The sequence below is a fragment of the Dromiciops gliroides genome, chromosome 3 (genome assembly GCF_019393635.1).
Source record: "Dromiciops gliroides isolate mDroGli1 chromosome 3, mDroGli1.pri, whole genome shotgun sequence".
NCBI classification, from domain to species: domain Eukaryota; kingdom Metazoa; phylum Chordata; class Mammalia; order Microbiotheria; family Microbiotheriidae; genus Dromiciops; species Dromiciops gliroides.
In genome coordinates, this window is record NC_057863.1 from 639968781 (window position 1) to 639988111 (window position 19331).

At 54.1% G+C, this 19331-nt stretch overlaps 1 protein-coding gene across 3 annotated transcripts in view; it reads left to right on the top strand.

Moving 5' to 3' along the window:
• Positions 1-19331, top strand: part of DVL1 (dishevelled segment polarity protein 1) — a 39126-nt gene that overhangs the window by 15368 nt on the left and 4427 nt on the right. For 2 of the 3 annotated variants that reach the window (XM_043992029.1, XM_043992031.1), the window contains exons 2-14: positions 8564-8633; positions 8817-8938; positions 10129-10241; positions 10723-10855; positions 11387-11480; positions 11572-11641; positions 12171-12310; positions 12807-12883; positions 13027-13094; positions 14031-14180; positions 16263-16394; positions 17760-17927; positions 18393-18599. In XM_043992029.1, the coding sequence (XP_043847964.1) occupies positions 8564-8633; positions 8817-8938; positions 10129-10241; positions 10723-10855; positions 11387-11480; positions 11572-11641; positions 12171-12310; positions 12807-12883; positions 13027-13094; positions 14031-14180; positions 16263-16394; positions 17760-17927; positions 18393-18599 (1544 nt within the window). The remainder of the gene's footprint in view (positions 1-8563; positions 8634-8816; positions 8939-10128; positions 10242-10722; positions 10856-11386; positions 11481-11571; positions 11642-12170; positions 12311-12806; positions 12884-13026; positions 13095-14030; positions 14181-16262; positions 16395-17759; positions 17928-18392; positions 18600-19331) is intronic. The other variant, XM_043992030.1, reaches the window with a different exon arrangement.

Below are 19331 nucleotides of genomic sequence, written 5' to 3' on the forward strand. Positions count from 1 at the left end.
GGGGGCCTGGCCCTTTGTGTTTTGTCAGGGGAAGCAGTCACCCAACCATCTGTCCTGGTGCTCAACTGCATGGTGAGGAGGCATCCTAGGAGGCCTAGCCCTGGCCCAGAGGGGGGCAGGTGGCACGGGCACAGAGTTCCAAGGAGTCCAGACCTGAGCCCCTGTGGACATTCAGCCCCTGGCTGTTCCATAGGGTGGGGGAGGGGTGGCGGTGCAGGCGTTCTATTTCAGCATTCGGTGCCCATCCCAAGTGCCCAGGATTGCTGGCATCAGTGTGTGCCAGGGGGAGGGCACAGTCCTGACTTTGAGGAGAGGGAGGAATTGTGTAACTGAGCACAACAGCCCTCACAGACAGACTCCTACACACACGTCAGAACACAGTCACATTCGTGACAGAGTGGGCCGAGACCCATGTGCCCACTCACCGGCACAACCACTCTTTTCTCCAGAGAGCCAGTCCCTGCCTTTGGGAAGTCCTTGGCCTATTGCCAAAGCCAACTGATTGTGCCTCCTGCCTCTCCCATCCAGCCTCTGCACAATCAGCTACCAGCCTGATCTTCCGAAAGTTCCTCCCCTGCTCTAAAACCTTCAGGGGCTCCCTGTTGCCTCTAGGGTCAGACTCCAGTTCCTTCTTTGTCATTTTCAGCTCTCTAGGCTAGTTATATACCATGTCTCCTCATGTACTTCTTAGTGGCTTACTTCCTGTTACCTGTGAAGGACCTAACATCTCCCACCCCCATGCCTCTGCACATGCTGTCTATGACCTCTTAGAACCTGTCAATCTGATATTTCATCAGTGTAGGGTAGGAGAGGCGTTCCTAGCCTGGGGTCCAAGAACTAGTTTTAAAAGCAATTATTTGAATTTTTATTATTTATTTTTTTTAATGAAGGAGAAGACTTTCAAGCAATAACATTTTTATTTTGATATCTGATTTTTAAAAAAAAATTTCTGAGATTATACACTCTTTTTTTGGTGAGGCAATTGAGCTTAAGCGACTTGCCCAGGGTCACACAGTTAGTAAGTGTCTGAGGCCAGATTTGAACTCAGTTCCTCCTGACTCCAGGGCCAGTGCTCTATCCACAACATTTTTAAAAATAACTATTTCAACAGGCCAGATTTCCTTTGTATTCCTGGGTGTTTAATGTTGTGCATTTAAAAACTTGATTCTGAGAGAGGGTCCATGGTTCTTATGGGGCCTTTTCAGCTTCCCACTGGTGTAGGGAGTAAGTTGGGGTACAGTAGGGAGAGCCCAGAGTTTGGAGTCCCAGGGAGCCCGAGTTCAAGTGCTGGTTCTCTCACTGGCTACCTTTTTTTTTTTTTTTGATGAGGCAATTGGGGTTAAGTGACTTGCCCAGGGTCACACAGCTAGTAATTGTTAAGTGTCTGAGGCCGGATTTGAACTCAGGTCCTCCTGAATCCAGGGCCGGTGCTCTATCCACTGTGCCACCTAGCTGACCCTACTGGCTACCTCTTGATGATGGATAAGTACCTTATTTCACTGGGCTATTATTCCCCATCATTAGTATGAAGGACTTGGCCTCCGGGAGGTCCCTCTTATCCCTAAATCTGTTAGGCGAGGCTCTATTGCTGCCCCTCCAGCTGCTGATGCACCCCTCCCTGTAATCCCTAAGTATTCAGCCTGTGTACATTTAGCATTTAATTACCTAGTGCATCACCCCAGTAAAATGTGAGGGCAAGGGATTGTGGGATTTTTTTTGGGGGGTGGTCTTTGTGTCCCCCAGCTTCTAGCCTGGCACATAGTAGGTGCTTCATTTATGCTCCCTGAGTTGAATGGAGTGCCCTTGGCCTTAGGGTGCAGAGAAAAATGCCTCTTTTTTTATGTTTGAAAGAAAAGAGATTTGGTTTCTGGGCCCGGCTCTCCACCCAGGTCTCCCATCCCAGCATACAGGGGCCAAGTTACACCCATGGAAAATTGAATCTGGGCTAAGCCTTGACCCTCCAGCCTTTGGCCTTGCTCTCCAGGCTGCGGCCTCCCCTTTCCCAGGCTGGGGGCCATCTGATGGGACATTCTGCACCTCAGCCAAGTTGGGGCCCATCCCCCTTCTGAGGTTTCCCCCTGTCCTCCCTCCCCCAACTACCCCTGCCAACACTAAAAATACCCCTGGCTTCCTCCTCCTCCCTGTCCCTTCCCCCCTCGAGTTCAATTGTTCTGGACTCCCCTGGGCTTCCTGGGATGGAGAGCGAAAGCGGCTGTTTCCATGGGCTTTGGAGTCCGGCCCAGAGCAGCTCCTGGAGGGAGGAGGGGGCAGGGAGGGAGACAGCCCAGCTTTGGGGTGGTCACTGTGCAGGGGTTGTCCCAGACAGGCAGGGGGACAAGTGCACAGGAGCCTGGGCACGAACCCGGAAGACAGCTGCTGCATGCCCAGGGTGGGACCTTCCTTGGGAGATGAGGCAGTGGGCTAGGTCATCTCCCTTCTAGGACTAATGATGGGTGAGTCTCCACTCCCCCGGTCACTGGCTAGATAAGAAGCCTTGGGAGGTGTGGACTGGTGCCACATTGCATCTTCCTGCAGGGGATCATCACCACTGGGGGGTCCTGGACCCCGTGGGCAAACTGGTGAGGCCCACGGATCCTGTCTCAGAATTAGGTTAATTTTAAATGTGTTGCAATTCAGTTACTAAAATGTTTTTTTAAAACCAAGTTCCCAGAACCCAGGTGAAGATGCCAGGTTGTGGGCATAGTTTTAGGGGTTTCCCTGGGCACCCAGATTGGGGCATCTATGCAGGCTGCTCAGCTGAATACATTTCTCTTTGGCAGTGTTCTATCTCAGGTGTCACAAGGGTTCTGGATATTGGGGTGGGTAACACAGTGGGGCACAAAGAGTATTGGGAAAATCTTCAAGAAACAGCTTTCAAATCAGAGCCTCAGTTTCCTCATCTGTAAACCGAGGGAGTAGAACCCCCATTATCTCTAAGCCCTGAATCCGTGGTCCCTTGACCAATGGGAGCCTTCGCTGCGCCTCAGTTTCTTCATCTGTAAATTGAGGGGGGTCAGACCTCTCAGGTCCCTTTCGCCCCTCAGTGTGTGATTCTGTGTCCAGGAAAATGGGGACAGCGCCCGTGCCTCCCTCCCACACAGCCCTCAGGTGAGATGACGTCTGGTAAGGGTCCTGCCTTATCTACCTCTGTGGTAGCAGTTGTTATCCTCATGGGGGAGGAGAGGGAGCCCCTGCCTGCCCCTCTGTGGGCACACATTCAAGTCTGCAGAATGTGCACGATGTCAGCTGTAGGAAATTCTGGGGATGCCAAGACTCAAAACCAGCTTACATTCTATCAGAAGGAAGGAACAGGTGTATGGAAAAACCAGCACAGGCATTGTGGTGGGGTGTGGTAGATGGGGCAATAAACTGGGTTCAAATCCTGCCTTTGTGGCTCACTACCTGCACAGATCATTTAACACCTCTCGGTTTAACCTCAGTTTCTTCATCTGTAAAGTGGGTGTGGAGGGGGTCCTGTCTTGCTCTAAATCTAAGATCTTGTGAGAAATGCCAACTCTTTCCCTGGGGGGAGGGGGGGAACGGGGGAGTCGGGAGGTAGGGACGGCCACACTGATGCCTCAGAGGGAGGCTGAGGAGAAGGTGGGGGGGGCAGGTGTTTGTAGCGTTAGTTTGCTCATCTGGCAAATAGGGATGTTACTGGTGTGACCTCTGGCACGGTGTTCTTGTGAAGATCAGTGGGACCGAGGATGTGAGATGCCTTGTAGGCATCTGTTATCGGTGGTTCATCTTGCCTGGGCTCTTCTCCATCCAGGCTGAGCTGATGGAGAACCTTGGTGGGGTAGGGGGAGTCAGAGGAGACCCTGCAGTCTGTGAGGGAGGCAGGATGTTCTGGGAGGCCTCTCCCTGGTCAAGGGCTGTGAGTGTGTGTGTGTGTGTGTGTGTGTGTGTGTGTGTGTGTGTGTCCTTTGCCCCCTCATGGCTGGGGAATTCCCAGAGGGTGAGTCGTCACCCTTGTCCTGGAAAGAGGAGGCAGTCTGGGACGTAGTGGGTTGGGTGCTGCTGAGGACCCAGCCCTTTGTTCAAATGATCATGACATTGGGGAGTTTTTTTGGGGGGAGTTGGCCTTGGCTTGGGCGGGGGCTAGTTACAATCTGTGATGAGAGACGAAGGATTGGGTTACTCAATCACATGGTCTCTGCACACTTTTCCAGCTGCCTGGCACACATGCAAGGCAGGGCAAGGCAGGGTGCCCGGCTCTGGCCCTAGGCCCGGGCAGGAAGGTCCAGCTGTGACTGCCCTTCTTTGGGAGATGGGGGGAAGGGGGAAGGTAAGCCCCTTATACCCCTCACACACCCATGGTCCTCATCTTCCCCAACCGCTCCACACACACAAATGGGACGGCTAGGTGGTACAGTGGATAGAGCACTGACCCTGGAGTCAGGAGGACCTGAGTTCAAATCTGGCCTCAGACATTTAATACTTACTAGCTTTGTGACCTTGGGCAAGTCACTTAACCCTGATTGCCTCCCTTGCAAAAAAGAAAAAAGGTGAATGAGTGGGAGGAACACCTCTTTCATCCAGGCTCTTAATAGGGAGAACAAAGTGTTCCCTGGAAAGGGGAGAAAATAGACTTGGAAAGAGAAAAAAATCTCAGGAGGGAAAGGGGAGATTGAAGGGGGAGGGCCAAAGGACATCCCAGAGGAGAAAGGGAACCCCACAATCCTTGGAAGCGAGCAATTGGCAGAAAAGGAAGGAGCAGGAGATTACTAGAATTTTCGCAGATGTGAGCAAAAGCATTGGAAAAAAGCATCTCACGCTGTTCTTGTGGACAAGGTGCTATAGGGGCTGGGGGATGGAGACAGATACCGGGTTTGGGGGGCTCGGTAGAGCAAGTCCTCCATATAACTGGAGAGGAATGAGTCCCTCTGTTCTCTGCCCCATCCAGGCGACCTCTGGAGGTGGTGCTTGGTGCTGGTGTCACATTCTAGGAAGGTTCCCAAATGTTAAGCTGGACAGTAAGGATGGTCCAAGGCCCTGCATCCATGCTGTTCTGGAAGGCTCCCAACTGGGAAGTAGGGGGAGGCTTGCTGACTGCCTTCCCGTTTGCTTTTCTTTTTTAAATTAAAAATTTTCAGTGATCAGACATTAATTTTTTCTCCTCCCCACAATACATATGGGGAGTGGGGGGGGGGTGGGACAGAAAAACAAAACTTTTGACAATGTATAGTCAAGCAGACCCACTTCCCCTATTGGCTGTGTCCCAGAAATGTGGGGCTCCTGCTTCCTGAGCCCTTCGCTCCGTCAGGAGCTGGGGAACCTGCTTCCTTCTTGGTCCTCGGGAGTTGTCTGTGGTGGGTCACCGCATCAACCGGAGTTCATCAGTCTTGGATTAGCCCAGTTCTGCTTGGCCCAGAGACTGGAGCAGTGGATAGAAGGTGCAGGGAGGCTACTGTCCACTGAGAGATAGTGGAGGAATATTCCTTTCATAGATGGGTTGGACTTGTGGTATCCCTGAAGGTCCCTTCCTGCCTTGAGAAACTGCCTGTCAGGTGAGGGATCATCCAGTGAGACTTTGAGAAGGAAGCACCAGTTAGTGGTGGGGAGGGACACCTTGGCCTCACGTAGCCTCCTGAGGGGCCCCGAAGCAGCTATTGTTCTGTGTGGCAATGGTGACAGAGAGCCCAGCCCACCTTCCAGGAGAGTGAGCCCCAGGTGCGATGGAGAGATCCTCCCAAGACTTGTCCGACTTGTCTCCGGCTCACTTCTGGTGATTCACACAGACACAGCTGATCCTGCCAGCGTCCCACTGGATTAGGAAGTTGGATCAAACACTCTGGGGACATGGGTGGTGTTATCATCACTGCTGCGTGTCAGAGGCAGGGCCTCAGAGGAGAAAGGGCAGGTTTGGAAAGTGACTGTGTCTGGGATTTGTATTTGTGAACCACAGCCTTTGGCCGGGGACAGAGCATAGGGTACCTAGAGAGGGTGGGCAAAAACTACATTGGCCTGGAGTCTGGCAATTCTAAGCAAAAGAGATCTTACCTGCAAAGGAACAATCCTCTAAGCTGCTAGATGATGGTAGTGATGGTGGTGGTAATAGCCAGCATTCATTCATTTGTTTGTTTATTCGTTCATTTATTCACCCACTCGTTTATTCCTTTGTTCATTCATTCATTTGTTCATTCCTTTGTTCATTCATTCATTCACTCATTCATTTATTCATTTGTTCATTCCTTTGTTCATTCCTTTATTCATTTTTCTGTTCATTCACTTATTCATTTGTTCATTCCTTTGTTTGTTCATTTGTTTGTTCATTCATTTAATTACTCATTCATTTATTTATTTCTATCTCTATAGATATAGCTATATACAGATATATAGTTCTATCTATCTATTTATCTATCTATCTATCTATCTATCTATCTATCTATCTATCTATCTATCTATCTATCTATCTATCCATCCATCCATCCAATCATTTTAAGGTGTGTAAAGCTGTTTACAACAATTATCTCATTCCATCCTCACAACCACCCTGGCAGGTAGGAGCTATTATTATTTCCACCTTACAGATGAAGAGACTGAGGCAGATGGAGGTTAAGTGACTGGCCCAGGGTATACAGTGAGTGAGTATGGGAGGCCAGGTTTGACTCCAGGTCTGGCTTGCTCTGCTTCTTGTGCTTTCAGGTTGCCTCTAGGCACACCACAGAAAGTACACCATAGGAAGAATAGCTTCTAGATCTAGAAGGGTAAGGGCCCTCAGATGCCCTCTGATCCAACCCCTCATTTTTATTGTTGTTCTGTCATGTCTGACTCTTTGTGACCCCATTTGGGGTTTTCTTGGCAAAGATACTGGTGTGGTTTGGGGACAGCTAGGTGATGCAGTGCAGAGAGCACTGGCCCTGGAGTCAGGAGGACCTGAGTTAAAATCTCACCTCAGACACTTATTAGCTGTGTGACCCTGGGCAAGTCACTTAACTCCAATTGCCTTAAACATCCTGGCCATCTCTGGTTGTCCTGATGTATATATCTTGCTATATCTTGACTCTGGAGGAGAGGGTGAGGTTGGTGACAGCCCTCCCTCACTTAAATCCAATTCACTGCAAGTCATGACATCCCCTCCCCATGCCATGGTCCTCTTCGAGAACAAAGGGCAAACAACAGCCAGAGATGTTTGCTATTTCCTTCTCCAGCTCACTTTACAGATGAGGAAACTGAGACAAACCGGGTTGAGTGACTTGCCCAGAGTCACACTGTCAGTAAGCGTCTGAGTCTAGATTTGAACTCAGAAAAATGAGTCTTCCTGACTCCAGGCCTGGTGCTGTATGCTCCATGGCTCCCCCTAGCTGCCCCCAGCACAGTGAGTACCTGGCCAGTAATTTCAGTGTTCTGAAGATGCCTGTTGAGTGAGTGAATGAATGAATGAATGAATGAATGAATGAATGAATGAATGAGGATGGGGGAGATGCTGTCTGAGACTAGTTTGTCTGACAAACATCCGAGGATTTTAGTAACAGCTAAAAATGAGAAGCCTTCTTGGTTGCCATCTGAGTGATGTTCGCACCCCATTTTAGGAAGGGCTCCGACAGATGGGGAAGCGTCCAGAGGAGGGCACCCCGGATGGGGGAGGGCCTTGTCTCCATGTCAGTGGGGAAGAAGTTGAAGGTTCTAGAGATGAGAAGGCTTGGAGTTGGGGGGCGGAGAGCGGGTGTCAGCCGCCGTCAGGGATTGGCAGCGCTATCACATGGAAGTGGGGTTAGGCTGATCCTGCTTGCCCCCCGAGGCTAGGACAAGGACTATTGGGGGCTGAAGAGGAGTCAGGAGAATCTTCCGAAGAGTTAGATCTGTCCCTGCCTGTAATAGGGCATCCCGGGAGGCAGAGGGCTCCCCCTCCTGCAAGGGCTTCAAGCAGAGGACAGGTTGTATCAATAACCAGCCAAGAAGCATTATTAGGCACCTCCCCTGTGCCAGGAGCTGGGCTAATGCCTGGAGACATGGAGACCAAAAGGAAAATGAAAAGTCAGGCCGTGGTACCTGGGTACCAGGAGAGGCCTTTGGTAGGGAGTGGGAGGAGTAAGTAAAGGGTCCTATAAGGCAGGGGGGAGGGGACTGTGCATTCCAGGCATGGGCTGGGAGAGGGGGGAGAGGAGTCCTGGGTGAGGAGCAAGGAGAAAGCCAAGTTAAGCCAACGAGCACTTATTAAACACTTGCTGTATGCCAGCCACTGGGCTAAGGGTACTAAGAAAGGATACTAAGAAAGGCAAGCGACAGCCCCGGTTCTCAGAGTCCACTGGAAGGGACGATGTGCAGATTTGTCTACACCTCCTCTATCCAGGATAAACTGGAAGTATAATCCATCAAGGGAAGGCCAAGGGCCCCAGAAGGCAGACACGGGGAAGATGAGGGATGGGGGGGGGCAGCCAGAGAAAGCTCCCGGGACTGAGGGAGGGAGTGTCTTGTGGTGGAATGGCCCAGAGGCCAGTGGCCTCCATTGAGCTGAGGGAAGCTGCCCCTCCCGGTTGGGGCTGGGGGCCCCAAAGTTGGGCTCCTGCCGGGTGCTGAGACGCTCGTTTCCCGTCTCACTGGTTTCTTCACTCTTCAGGGTGGTGAAGGAAGAGATTTCTGATGACAACGCCAAGCTACCCTGTTTCAATGGCAGAGTCGTCTCTTGGGTGAGTGGGACCTGGGGGACCTTGTGGCAGGGGTCAGCGTCCCGAGGGGTGTGGGGTTGAGTGAGGGGGTCCTGGATTAGGGGGAGGGTCAGGTTAGTTCTGATTTCATGCTGGTGGTTACATCATCAGGAGCTTGGGTCAGGGGTGGGTTTCTGGGGGTCTGAGTCTCTTGTTCCTCTGCAGCTGGTCCTGGCAGAGAATGCCCACTCTGACGCTGGATCTCAGTGCACCGAGAGCCACACAGACCTGCCCCCACCCATCGAGCGGACTGGGGGCATCGGGGACTCCCGGCCACCCTCCTTTCAGTAAGGGTTCCCTCATTCTCTTAGGGGCTTAGAGCAGGGAGATGATGGAGCTGTGATGAGGGTGTGGTGTGAGACTGGCTCAGCCGGTGGTTTGAAATTGCAGACTATACCTGGTGCCTGTACTGGCCTTTGATATTGGGCTTAAATCACATCTGTAAATATTGAGGATACCCAAGAAGTCATCTTTGGGGTAAGGAGAGGCAGGCCCTTGAGATCCTGCCCAGAGGAATCCTGGGGGGACTCAGAGAACCCCCTCTCCCTCCCTCCAGTTCAGTTCTACAAACAAGACCCGGCCTTAGGAAACTTGAACACCCCCATGGTGGTGACCTTACCAGATCATACTGCTGATCCCACCAGAGGGAAGTGTAACTGGGGTGGGGTGATCAGCCCTTTGCTGCAGGGCACCAGATTTTAAGGGTGCTCAGAACACTTGGAACCCTTCAGCAATATAGAAACAGCTGAGCTCAGCTCCTGGTTAGCAAGAAGAACCAGTTATAATTGGAAGCTACCAGATGGCAGGCAGGTGGGTCAGGGGGAGTGCCTCCCCACCGTCCATCCCAAGGTCTCCATCATCCCTGCTCTCTTCCTAAACTTGGGGAAAGTTTCATGCAACAGAATTCCCTGGTTTGGGCTCCGCCTCTTCTCCTCCTTCCCGCCCCCAGTTATTCCCTTGAGCTGATGTTTCCTGCTACAGACCAGGGTTAATTAAGCCTTGCCCCTGAATTATGACAACCCATGGTGGCCTCGGATACCTGGCTCTCAGCTACTGGTCTACGCTGCCCTCTGCTGGCCAGGCCAGTAGCTCCCATTTCATAGGCTCATAAGCCATCTAGTTCAATAGCTTCATTTTACAGATAGGAAACTAAGGCCCTGAAAGTTCTCAGTGTCTTGTCAGGTTTCAGGGTTGGGGGTTGAATTCAGTTCCTCTGGTTCCAAACCCAACCAGTTAGTTAATAAGCATTTATTGAGTGCTTACTCTGTGCTAAGGGCTGGGGATTGGAAAAAAGGGCAAGGAGCTTACAGTCTAATAGGGAGATGATATGCAAACAGCCAGATACCTGCCTCCCGATGTTTGATTGGCATAGCTTTGCCCTGGAAGGAGGAGGGCCCCCAGAAGTCCTTCCTGCCTCAGGGGCAGGCCAGGGCTCTGATGTGGAGGGTCCGTGACATGCCCCTGGGTCTCCTCACAGCCCCAATGCCGCCAGCAGCCGAGATGGGCTGGACAATGAGACCGGCACAGAGTCTGTGGTCAGCCACCGGCGGGACCGGCACCGGCGGCGGAACCGTGAGGGCCACGAAGATGGTAAGACTGCTGGGGTGGGGAGAATCTTCCAAAAGGGTTCTCCCATTCTCCTCTGGGACTGACTGTCCCTTTGAGGGGTCCTTCTGCCATTAAGGTGACTCAAAGCTAGTGCCACCCCCAGCTCTGAGATCCTGTGCGAGCAAGGCCATTGAGTCCTATTGTCCTGTTTTACAGATAGGGAAACTGAGTCCCAGAAAGACAAGGTGATTTTCCCAGGGTCTTCAGGGTAGCCGTTGGGACGCCAAAGCCTTGGCTGCTTGGAATACTAAACTTTGCTCCTGGAGGTGCCCCTGGAGGAGGTCACTGCCCTGTGTGGGGTTCTGGAGCAGCCCTTTGAGTTAGGGGGTCATGTGGGTGGATGGTGGGGTTAGCCTGGAAGGCCTCACCGTGGTTGAGCTGCCGCTGGAAGGAGGCCCCCCAGGGGCAGGCTGCTGACATCAGCCCAGTGTCCCTCCCTGACCTGCTGTGCCCACTGCCGTAGCCCCTCGGATCAATGGGCACCCAAAGCTGGAGCGTCGCCGTGAGCCCGGCACCTATGACAGCGCCTCCACCGTGCTGAGTAGTGAGCTGGAGTCCAGCAGTTTTATCGACTCAGAGGATGAAGACACCAGCAGGTGGGAGCCACCAGGGCCTTGGCTGGCAATTCAGAGACAGATGCCCAGGGGGCAGCTAGGTGGCACAGTGGATAAAGCACAGGCCTTGGATTCAGGAGGACCTGAGTTCAAATTTGACCTCAGATGCTTGACACTTACTAGCTATGTGACCCTGGGCAAATCACTTAACCTTCATTGCCCCGCAAAAAAAATGAAAACAAAACAAAATGAAAATAAAAATAAAAAACCTTAATCCCCCCCCCCTCAAAAAAACCCCCAAAACCCAAAGACAGATGCCCAGAGGCCAAGTTTGGTCCCTTCCCGGGGGTGGCTTCTGGGCCGCATAGATCTGGGTCTGGTCTGGAGGGGATCTCTGCATCCTGGGAGTTCTGTGTGGCCTCGGCTGGGGTGGAAATCATTCTAGATCTAAGTCAGGGGTGGTGAGGGGGGGTATACCCCAGGGAGTGGGGCTAGGGGATGTCTGCTGAGCCGTTGGGGTCCCCAGCTCAGGGCAGGGCTAGACCAGACTCACAGAGATGTTGGGCTCCCCAGGCTGAGCAGCTCCACGGAGCAGAGCACATCCTCCCGGCTCATTCGGAAGCACAAACGCCGGCGGAGAAAACAAAGGATGCGCCAGATTGACCGGGTACGGGAAGCAGGGGGGGCTGGGGGCAGCGGGGGCTGGGTGAGTGGGGAGATGGGGTCCCCACTTACAGTCCTCCCTCCTGCTTCCTCAGTCCTCCTCATTCAGCAGCATCACGGACTCTACCATGTCTCTCAACATCATCACGGTTACACTCAACATGGGTAAGGCTGAATGGCCCTGGGCCCCGCCCCCTCCTCTCATAGCCCAGGACTCGGCCCCTCTAGGGGTTGGCACCCCCTCCCCACATAGGCGGCTCTCACCCTCTTAAGTGTGAAACAAGGCCACGGGCTTCCGTCCCCAGGGCTACCACCCCAGGCATCCAGACAGAAATTGTAGAGTTCCCCATGTTGGTCTCCTGAGGTAGGGCTCCTTGTTCTCCCCCTCCCCGCCATGGCCTTAGCTCTTATCCTGGACTCTGCCCTCCTTGCCCAAGCTCTCCTCCTCCCCCATTCCCTTAGGTGGGGCCTTGGGGTTCCCCCTCGCTTGATATAAGGAGGTAGCAAGGAGTCCCCTTCTCATTCGCCCAGTCTCTGGGACACCAGACAACCCTGTTCTCCTCCGGACGACGTTGAGGCCCACCGTTTGTCCCAGGCAGCCAGACTGCCATTCTGGAGAGCAGGGTCGGGGGGCTCTGGGCCAGGGCTGGGCTGTTAGGCTCAGCCTCTGATTCTGCTTTTTCCCCTCCTCCAGAGAAATACAACTTCTTGGGCATCAGCATCGTGGGGCAGAGTAATGACCGGGGAGACGGCGGCATCTACATTGGCTCGATCATGAAGGGTGGCGCGGTGGCTGCTGACGGCCGGATCGAGCCTGGGGACATGCTGCTGCAGGTGGGACCCCCGGCTCGCCCCTTCCTCTCTCTCCCACCCTCTGGCTAGGCTCACTGCTGTGCTCCAGGCACCTGGAGGATGACCCAGGCCAGGAAGTAGTGCAGGTTCAGCGTCTCCGGGTCATTCCGAAGACTCAGTACCCCGTCAGTCAGTCACGAGCATTGATTAAGTCCTTACTGTGTGCCTGCCACTGCCCTGTGGGCTGAGTGTACTAAAGAAAGTCATAAACTTAGTCCCTGCTTTCAAGGAGCTTACAGTCTCATGGGGAGAGAACCTACAGACTCTGAAGATAGGCACGGGGGAGGGCATGGGACCTTGGAAGCCAGTTGGTCCAGCCCCTGCACCGTTTCATAGAGGAGAAAACCGAGGCACTGGAGAAAGTGACTTGGCCAGTGTCAAAGAGCTAATCGTTCTGGGAGGGCCAGGATTTGTGGGGAGCAGCCGGGGCTATCCCAGCTCTGCCCTGCCCCATCGACCTCTGTCTTTGCACTCGCAGGTGAATGACGTCAACTTTGAGAACATGAGCAATGATGATGCCGTGCGGGTCCTGAGGGAAATTGTCTCCAAGCCTGGGTGAGTGGGCAGGGGCATCCCAGACCAGGCTGTAGCATGAGGGGTCCGGCTGGAGAGCCCAGGGACCAGGGGGCAGGGAGGCTCTGCGTGGATGAGGGATGTGGAGGGGCAATGACCAAGGGCCCTGTCTCCCTTCCCTCTAGACCCATCAGCCTCACGGTGGCCAAGTGCTGGGACCCCACACCCAGGAGCTACTTCACCATCCCCCGGGGTAAGTGATGCCTTTCCACACCACCTCTTCCTCCCCCTCCTCCATTTGAGGAGGGGCCTCACGCTGGACCTTCTACGGCCCCGTCTGCCCCAGTCTCAACCCTCCCTGCCTGGGCCTGCCTCAAGGGTGATTCTCACTTTACTCCCTGACCCCCTCCCACTGTCCTTCCCTCAGACCCGTATCCAACCCTTTTCCTGCCCTAAACCGGGGGCCAGCCCTTCTCAGGGAAAGAGCCACGTCCTCCCCCTGAGGAACCTCAGGGCTGAGGGGACACAGCAGGGAGCCATTGGAGGCAGGGGCGGGGCGGGGGGGGGCGGCGAGGTGCTATACAGGGACAACATCTTGGAGGAGGTGAAGTTTGGGGAGGTGAGGGGAATCCAAGAGCAGGTGAGCCCAGCAATGTGAGGGATGGGCCCAGGACATGCTGATAAGTGAGGAGAGGTGGTGAGGGAAAGGGGCTGGGATGCCCGGCTCAGGAGTTCAGATTTATTCTGAGATGTTTGGCAGCCACCACAGGCTCTTGAGCAGGGGAGGGACAGGGAGGGAAGGGGATGAGGAGACGACTCTCATGAGCATCCCGGGATCGATCCTGGCCTAATTCTCTCTCTCTTGCCCCTTTCCCATCCACCCGTCTATGTCTGTCTCTCCTGTGTATCTGTCCCCTGCCCACCGCACCCCCTCATCTTTCTGGTCTCTTCCCCACCCTCCCTCTCTCTCTGTCCTCTCTGCCTCTCATCCCTCACTGGTCCCTTTGCACCTTCTCCCCTGTCTGTCAATCATGCCCTGTTTGGCCATCTCTTCCCTGCCCCACCGCCTGGCCTGTCCCTCTCTTACTCCCCACATCTGTCTGTCCATCTCTCTGCTCCCTGTCCGGCCGTCTGTCTGTGTCTCGCCCTCTTTCCTCCTACTCCCCGGCCTGGGGGGCACCAATCACAGCTGACCCGGTGCGGCCCATCGACCCGGCCGCGTGGCTGTCGCACACGGCGGCGCTGACGGGAACGTTCCCCCGCTACGGTACGAGCCCCTCCATGAGCACCATCACATCCACCAGCTCCTCACTAACAAGCTCTATTCCTGACGCAGAAAGTAAGTGGCGGCTCAGACGCCCTGTGGGGCAGAGCCGGGCCCCCCGGGGAGCCCAGCCCCGGTGCTGACCGACGTGTGCCCAGGGGCTCGCACACCTGCCTGCACACACGTGTCCATATGGACTCACACACCTGCCTGCACACACACGTGTCCATATGGACTCACACACCTGCCTGCATACACACATGTGCATATGGACTCACACACCTGCCTGCAAACACAAGTGTCCATATGGACTCACACACCTGCCTGCACAGACACATGCCCATATGGATGTGCATACTTGCCTATACACATGTACACATAGGCTCACATACCTGCCTACACACACGTGTGCACACAGGCTCATGCACCTGCCTACACACATGTGCACATAGGCTTGCACACACCTGCCCACACACATGTCCATATGGACTCACATGTGTACACACGGGCTCGCACACTTGCCTACACACATGTGTCCATATGGACTCACACACATGTGCACACAGGCTCACAACATTCCTACACGTGTGCACGTGGGCTTGCACACCTGCCTTCACATACATGTGTCCATATGGAATCACACACCTGCCCACACACATGTCCATATGGACTCACATGTGTACACACGGGCTTGCACACTTGCCTACACACATGTGTCCATGTGGACTCACACACGTGCACACAGGCTCACAACATTCCTACACATGTGTGCACGTGGGCTTGCACACCTGCCCACACATACATGTGTCCATATGGACTCACACACCTGCCTACACACATGTGTGCACATGGGCTTACACAACTGCCTGCACATGCCTATACCGACTTGCATATGTGTCTATATACACATGCACCCAGGCTCTCACACCTGCCTACACATCCACGTGTCCATATGGACTTGCACACCTGCCTACACACATGTGCACAGGCCCACACACCTACCCACACCCATACATATGTGCACCTAGGCTTGCACGTGTGTCTATATAGACACATACCTGTATGTACTCCTATGCTCAGACACCTGTCTACACACATACCCACTTGTGCATCCAGGTGTACATACCTGCCTACAGAGACACATGTGTACACAGACTTGTACACTTGCCTATGTACACACAGGCTTACAACCTGGCCATCTAGATACATGTGTGTACACAGGCTCACACACATGTGTGCCTATTTGCTCAGCAGTTACACAGACACACATGCATCTGGTTGGACACACAAGCTCACCCTACCCCCAGTCACCTGTGTGCTTGGGTTTCCATGGAGATGCTTATGTCTTTGTTGGGGGGACCAGAGTTCAACCTTTGAGGTTCCCACTATCACCTGCATCCAGCTGTGCCTGAAGAAGTCAGGGTGGGGGCCAGGAGGTTGGGGGTACCTAGGAATATGGCAGCATCTGGGAATACAGTGTGCAGGCCGAGGGGAAGCAGAGGGACCTCCCCTGGTGTCCCAGTCTGGGCCTCCCCTGCCCCTGCCCCTGCTCCCCCCCCCCCATCCCACTAACAGAACTAACTTCACCAAAGCTAGCTCATGGCTGGGGGAGCCTGAAGTCCAGGGGCCCCATGGATCCTGGGGTTGGGGAAGGAGAGTATGTGTGGACAAGGGACTGTATCCTGTCCCCTGAAGGGTGTTGTCTAAGAAGGGAGTGAGGGTGGACCGGCCCCACCTCTGGATGGGGCTGCTCATGGCGGCCATTCACACCAGAGCTGGCCTCTGAGAATAACTCACTGTCTACAAGGGCAACTGTTGGGCTGCACAACCTGGCTCCCATCCAGGGGATCCAGCAGCTCCCAAAGCATCCCCTCCCCTTTGTCCATCCATGGGCAGGTTTCCACCTTCTGGCTAGGGAGGAGTGTGGGAGATCAGTTTTTCATTCACCCTGACTCAGGCCAAAGCCCCATCTGAGGATTCATTTGTGAGCTGGGGGTGGGAAGGAGTGTCCCAGGAGTGGGTGGCCATGACGCAGATGCCACCATGCTACACCATAGTAGCATGCTTGGACATAGCTGGTGCAGGCCACGGCCACCCTGGGAAGGAAGAAGGGCCCTATCCAGGCTGAGGGACACAGGGGATGTGTCTCCCTTTCAGAACTCGAGGAATCTCCCCTGACCGTGAAGAGTGACATGGGGGCCATCGTGAAGGTCATGCAGCTTCCAGACTCGGGCCTTGAGATACGGGACCGCATGTGGCTGAAAATCACTATCTCAAATGCAGTCATTGGTGAGTTGGTTCTCTCCCCCCCCAACCACCCTCCCCCTGGAAAATTGGGCATGGAAGTGGCAAAGAGAATGGGGGGAAAATTCATCCCCTGCCCTGGGGGGGATTGGAATCCTGAGAGTGGAGGCTCAGAGGAGAAATCAGTTCATTCACATGAGGAAACCTGGGTTCAGTTCCCAACATTTTTTTTTTGGTGAGGCATTTGGGGTTAAGTGACATGCCTAGGGTCACACAGCTAGTAAGTGTCAAAGTGTCTGAGGTCAGATTTAAACTCAGGTCCTCCTGAATCCAAGGCCAGTGCTTTATCCACTGTACTACCTAGCTGGCCCCCAACATTTCTTAAGTGCCTACAAAATAGTTTCCAAGGGAGAGTCCTAGGAACTCTGGGCTCTGAATGAGATTCCTTCCTAAAGAAGATGGCCTTTGAGTTGAGCTTTGAAAGAGATCTTGGAATTCTTTGAGGTGGAGGTAAGGTGGGGAGGGCATTCTAGGCATGAGGAACAGACGAGAGGAGATAGGATGTATACAGGGACCAGCAAGTATGCTATCTTAGCTGACATGTATAGACTTTAGCAGAGGCTGTGGAGCTGGGGTGCATCTGTAAAGGAAGGCTATAAACTTTGTGAAGGGGTTTTAAATACCAATCAGAGGATTTGGACTTTTAGCCTAGGGGCAAGAGGGAGCCACCAGAATAAGTCTTGGTCAGAGCTGTGCTTTAGTCAAAAAGCCCTTTGGCTTCTGAGTGGAGGAGGGATAGGACAGAAGAAGCTGGAGGGGCGGGGCAGTTAGGAGGCTTTGGCAGTAGATGTGGAAGGCTTAGACTTGGGTGATGTCTGTGTAATGGAATGAAGGGAATGGCTACAAGATCATGGATAGTGAACTGACAAGGCTTGGCAGTTATGGAGTATGTAGTCAGACTTGGAGGTAGGAAGAGCCAGGGCCCCAGGACCAAGGCCAGCTGGACCCTACTTTGGTGTAGAGGACTACACGTGCAGGCAGCAGACTTGGGTCTGATTTCTAGCTCTGACACTAGTGGTGCAACCCTGAGAAAGCCATCCTTGCTTTCTGTGCCTCAGTTTTCTCATCTACCTTTGGCCCAAGGGTTGGGGTTGTGAGCGAGGGCTTTGAAAATCTTGACATGCTGTAGAAATGTGAATTATTATTATTGTTGTTAGTAGTGGTATCTATCTATCCATCTTGTTCTCCATCTGTTGCCTCCTGGTGAAGCCTGACCTTGTGCTGGAGGGGGTGTGGCCTTGGGCTAGAGGTAGTGGGAGTCACATCAGAGGGAGGAGAAAGTATTGCCCCCTTCCTGCCCCCGCCTTTTCATGCTGTCTGTCCCTGCTCCTCCCCTTTTCTCTCTTATAGGGGCTGATGTGGTAGACTGGCTTTATACACACGTGGAAGGCTTCAAAGACCGGCGGGAGGCTCGCAAGTACGCCAGCAGCATGCTGAAACATGGCTACCTGAGACATACTGTGAATAAGATCACATTCTCCGAGCAGTGTTATTATGTCTTCGGTGACCTGTGCAGCAGTAAGGACGGGCTGGGGCAGGGGGATGGGTTGGGAGAGACCGTGGGCAATGAGAAGCCCTCAGGAGGACCTGAATCTGGCTCTCGAGACTTCCCAGTGGGGGGACTCCAGGGCCTCTTGTCCCAAGTGGGCTGCCTATCCAGGAGCCTCCGTTTCCTGTCTCATTGGGGTTCATGTCAGCCTAGCTGGGAGAGGAGAAGGAGCTGTTCTCACTCTGCTCTCCCATGGTCAGTCAGCCAGCAAGCACTCATTAAGAACCTACTGTATTCTAGGCACTGGTACTAAGCCCTGAGGCTACAAAGAAGGGCAAAGAATCATCCCTGCCCTCCAGGAGCTCCCAGTCTAATAGGGAGACAGTGGGCAACCCCGGGGGTCAGATCTGTCTGCACTCCTAAGCTCTAGCTAGTGTGAGTAGGACTGGACATCAGACACATTCTCCTCCTCTTTGTCTGCTTCCTTTCCCCAGATCTGGCAGCGCTCAATCTCAACAATGGTTCTGGTGGAGCCTCGGACCAGGACACGCTGGCCCCGCTCCCCCACCCGACAGCCCCGTGGCCTGTGGGGCAGGGGTATTCCTACCCCTACCCTGTGCCTCCCCCGGGCTTCCCACCTGCCTACCAGGACCCAGGCTTCAGCTATGGGAGCGGGAGTGCAGGGAGCCAGCAGAGCGAAGGTGAGGCCCCCAGGGCCCAGCGCGTCGTACCCCGCGCCTTCCCAGGCTCCCCCGGGGCCTGGCCATCAGCTTCTCCCTCCTGTTTCTGCTGCTGTCCCGCACCTCCTTCCCATGCACTCCCTAAAGGCTGGGCTTCCTCGGCTGAGTGTCAGCGGGGGCGCTTCTCTGCCCACAATACCCCTTCCCCCCCTTCTGACATAGCCCCTGGAGCTGGGTGACTCAGGGGCCAAGGGACAGTGTCCAGGGCTGGCCTAGACCATGCGTTCCTAGTTCAGCTGAGCAAGTCTCTTCCGAGTCTTCTATGTGTCTAGCCCTGTGATGTGGTGATGTCAGGAGGGGCAGTGTGGCCTGAGCCCTGGCCCCTGGCTCTCATTTCCTTATGTGACATGGTCCATGTTTGTCAGGGGCCCAGGGAAAATGACCGTCTGCTGGGAGGAGCCTAAAGGAGGGGAGTGATTAGGAAGAAGAGCAGTGGGAGGCGTTCAAGGCCAGGCAGGGCCGCAGAGAGAAAGGGATCCCTTCAGGCCACGGTCATCAGGGAAGGCTTCCCAGAAGAGGGCTGAGATTCGAGCCAGCTCCATGAAGGCGAGGGAGGACACTCCAGGCAGGAGAGATGGACTGGGGGGTGCCTGTGCTAGCCATGGGGACAGGGAGGTGTCCAGTGTGCATGGATGAGTGGGGATGCCACACATAAGGAGCATCTTATAAGAATCTTAGAGGAAGGGGGCCTCC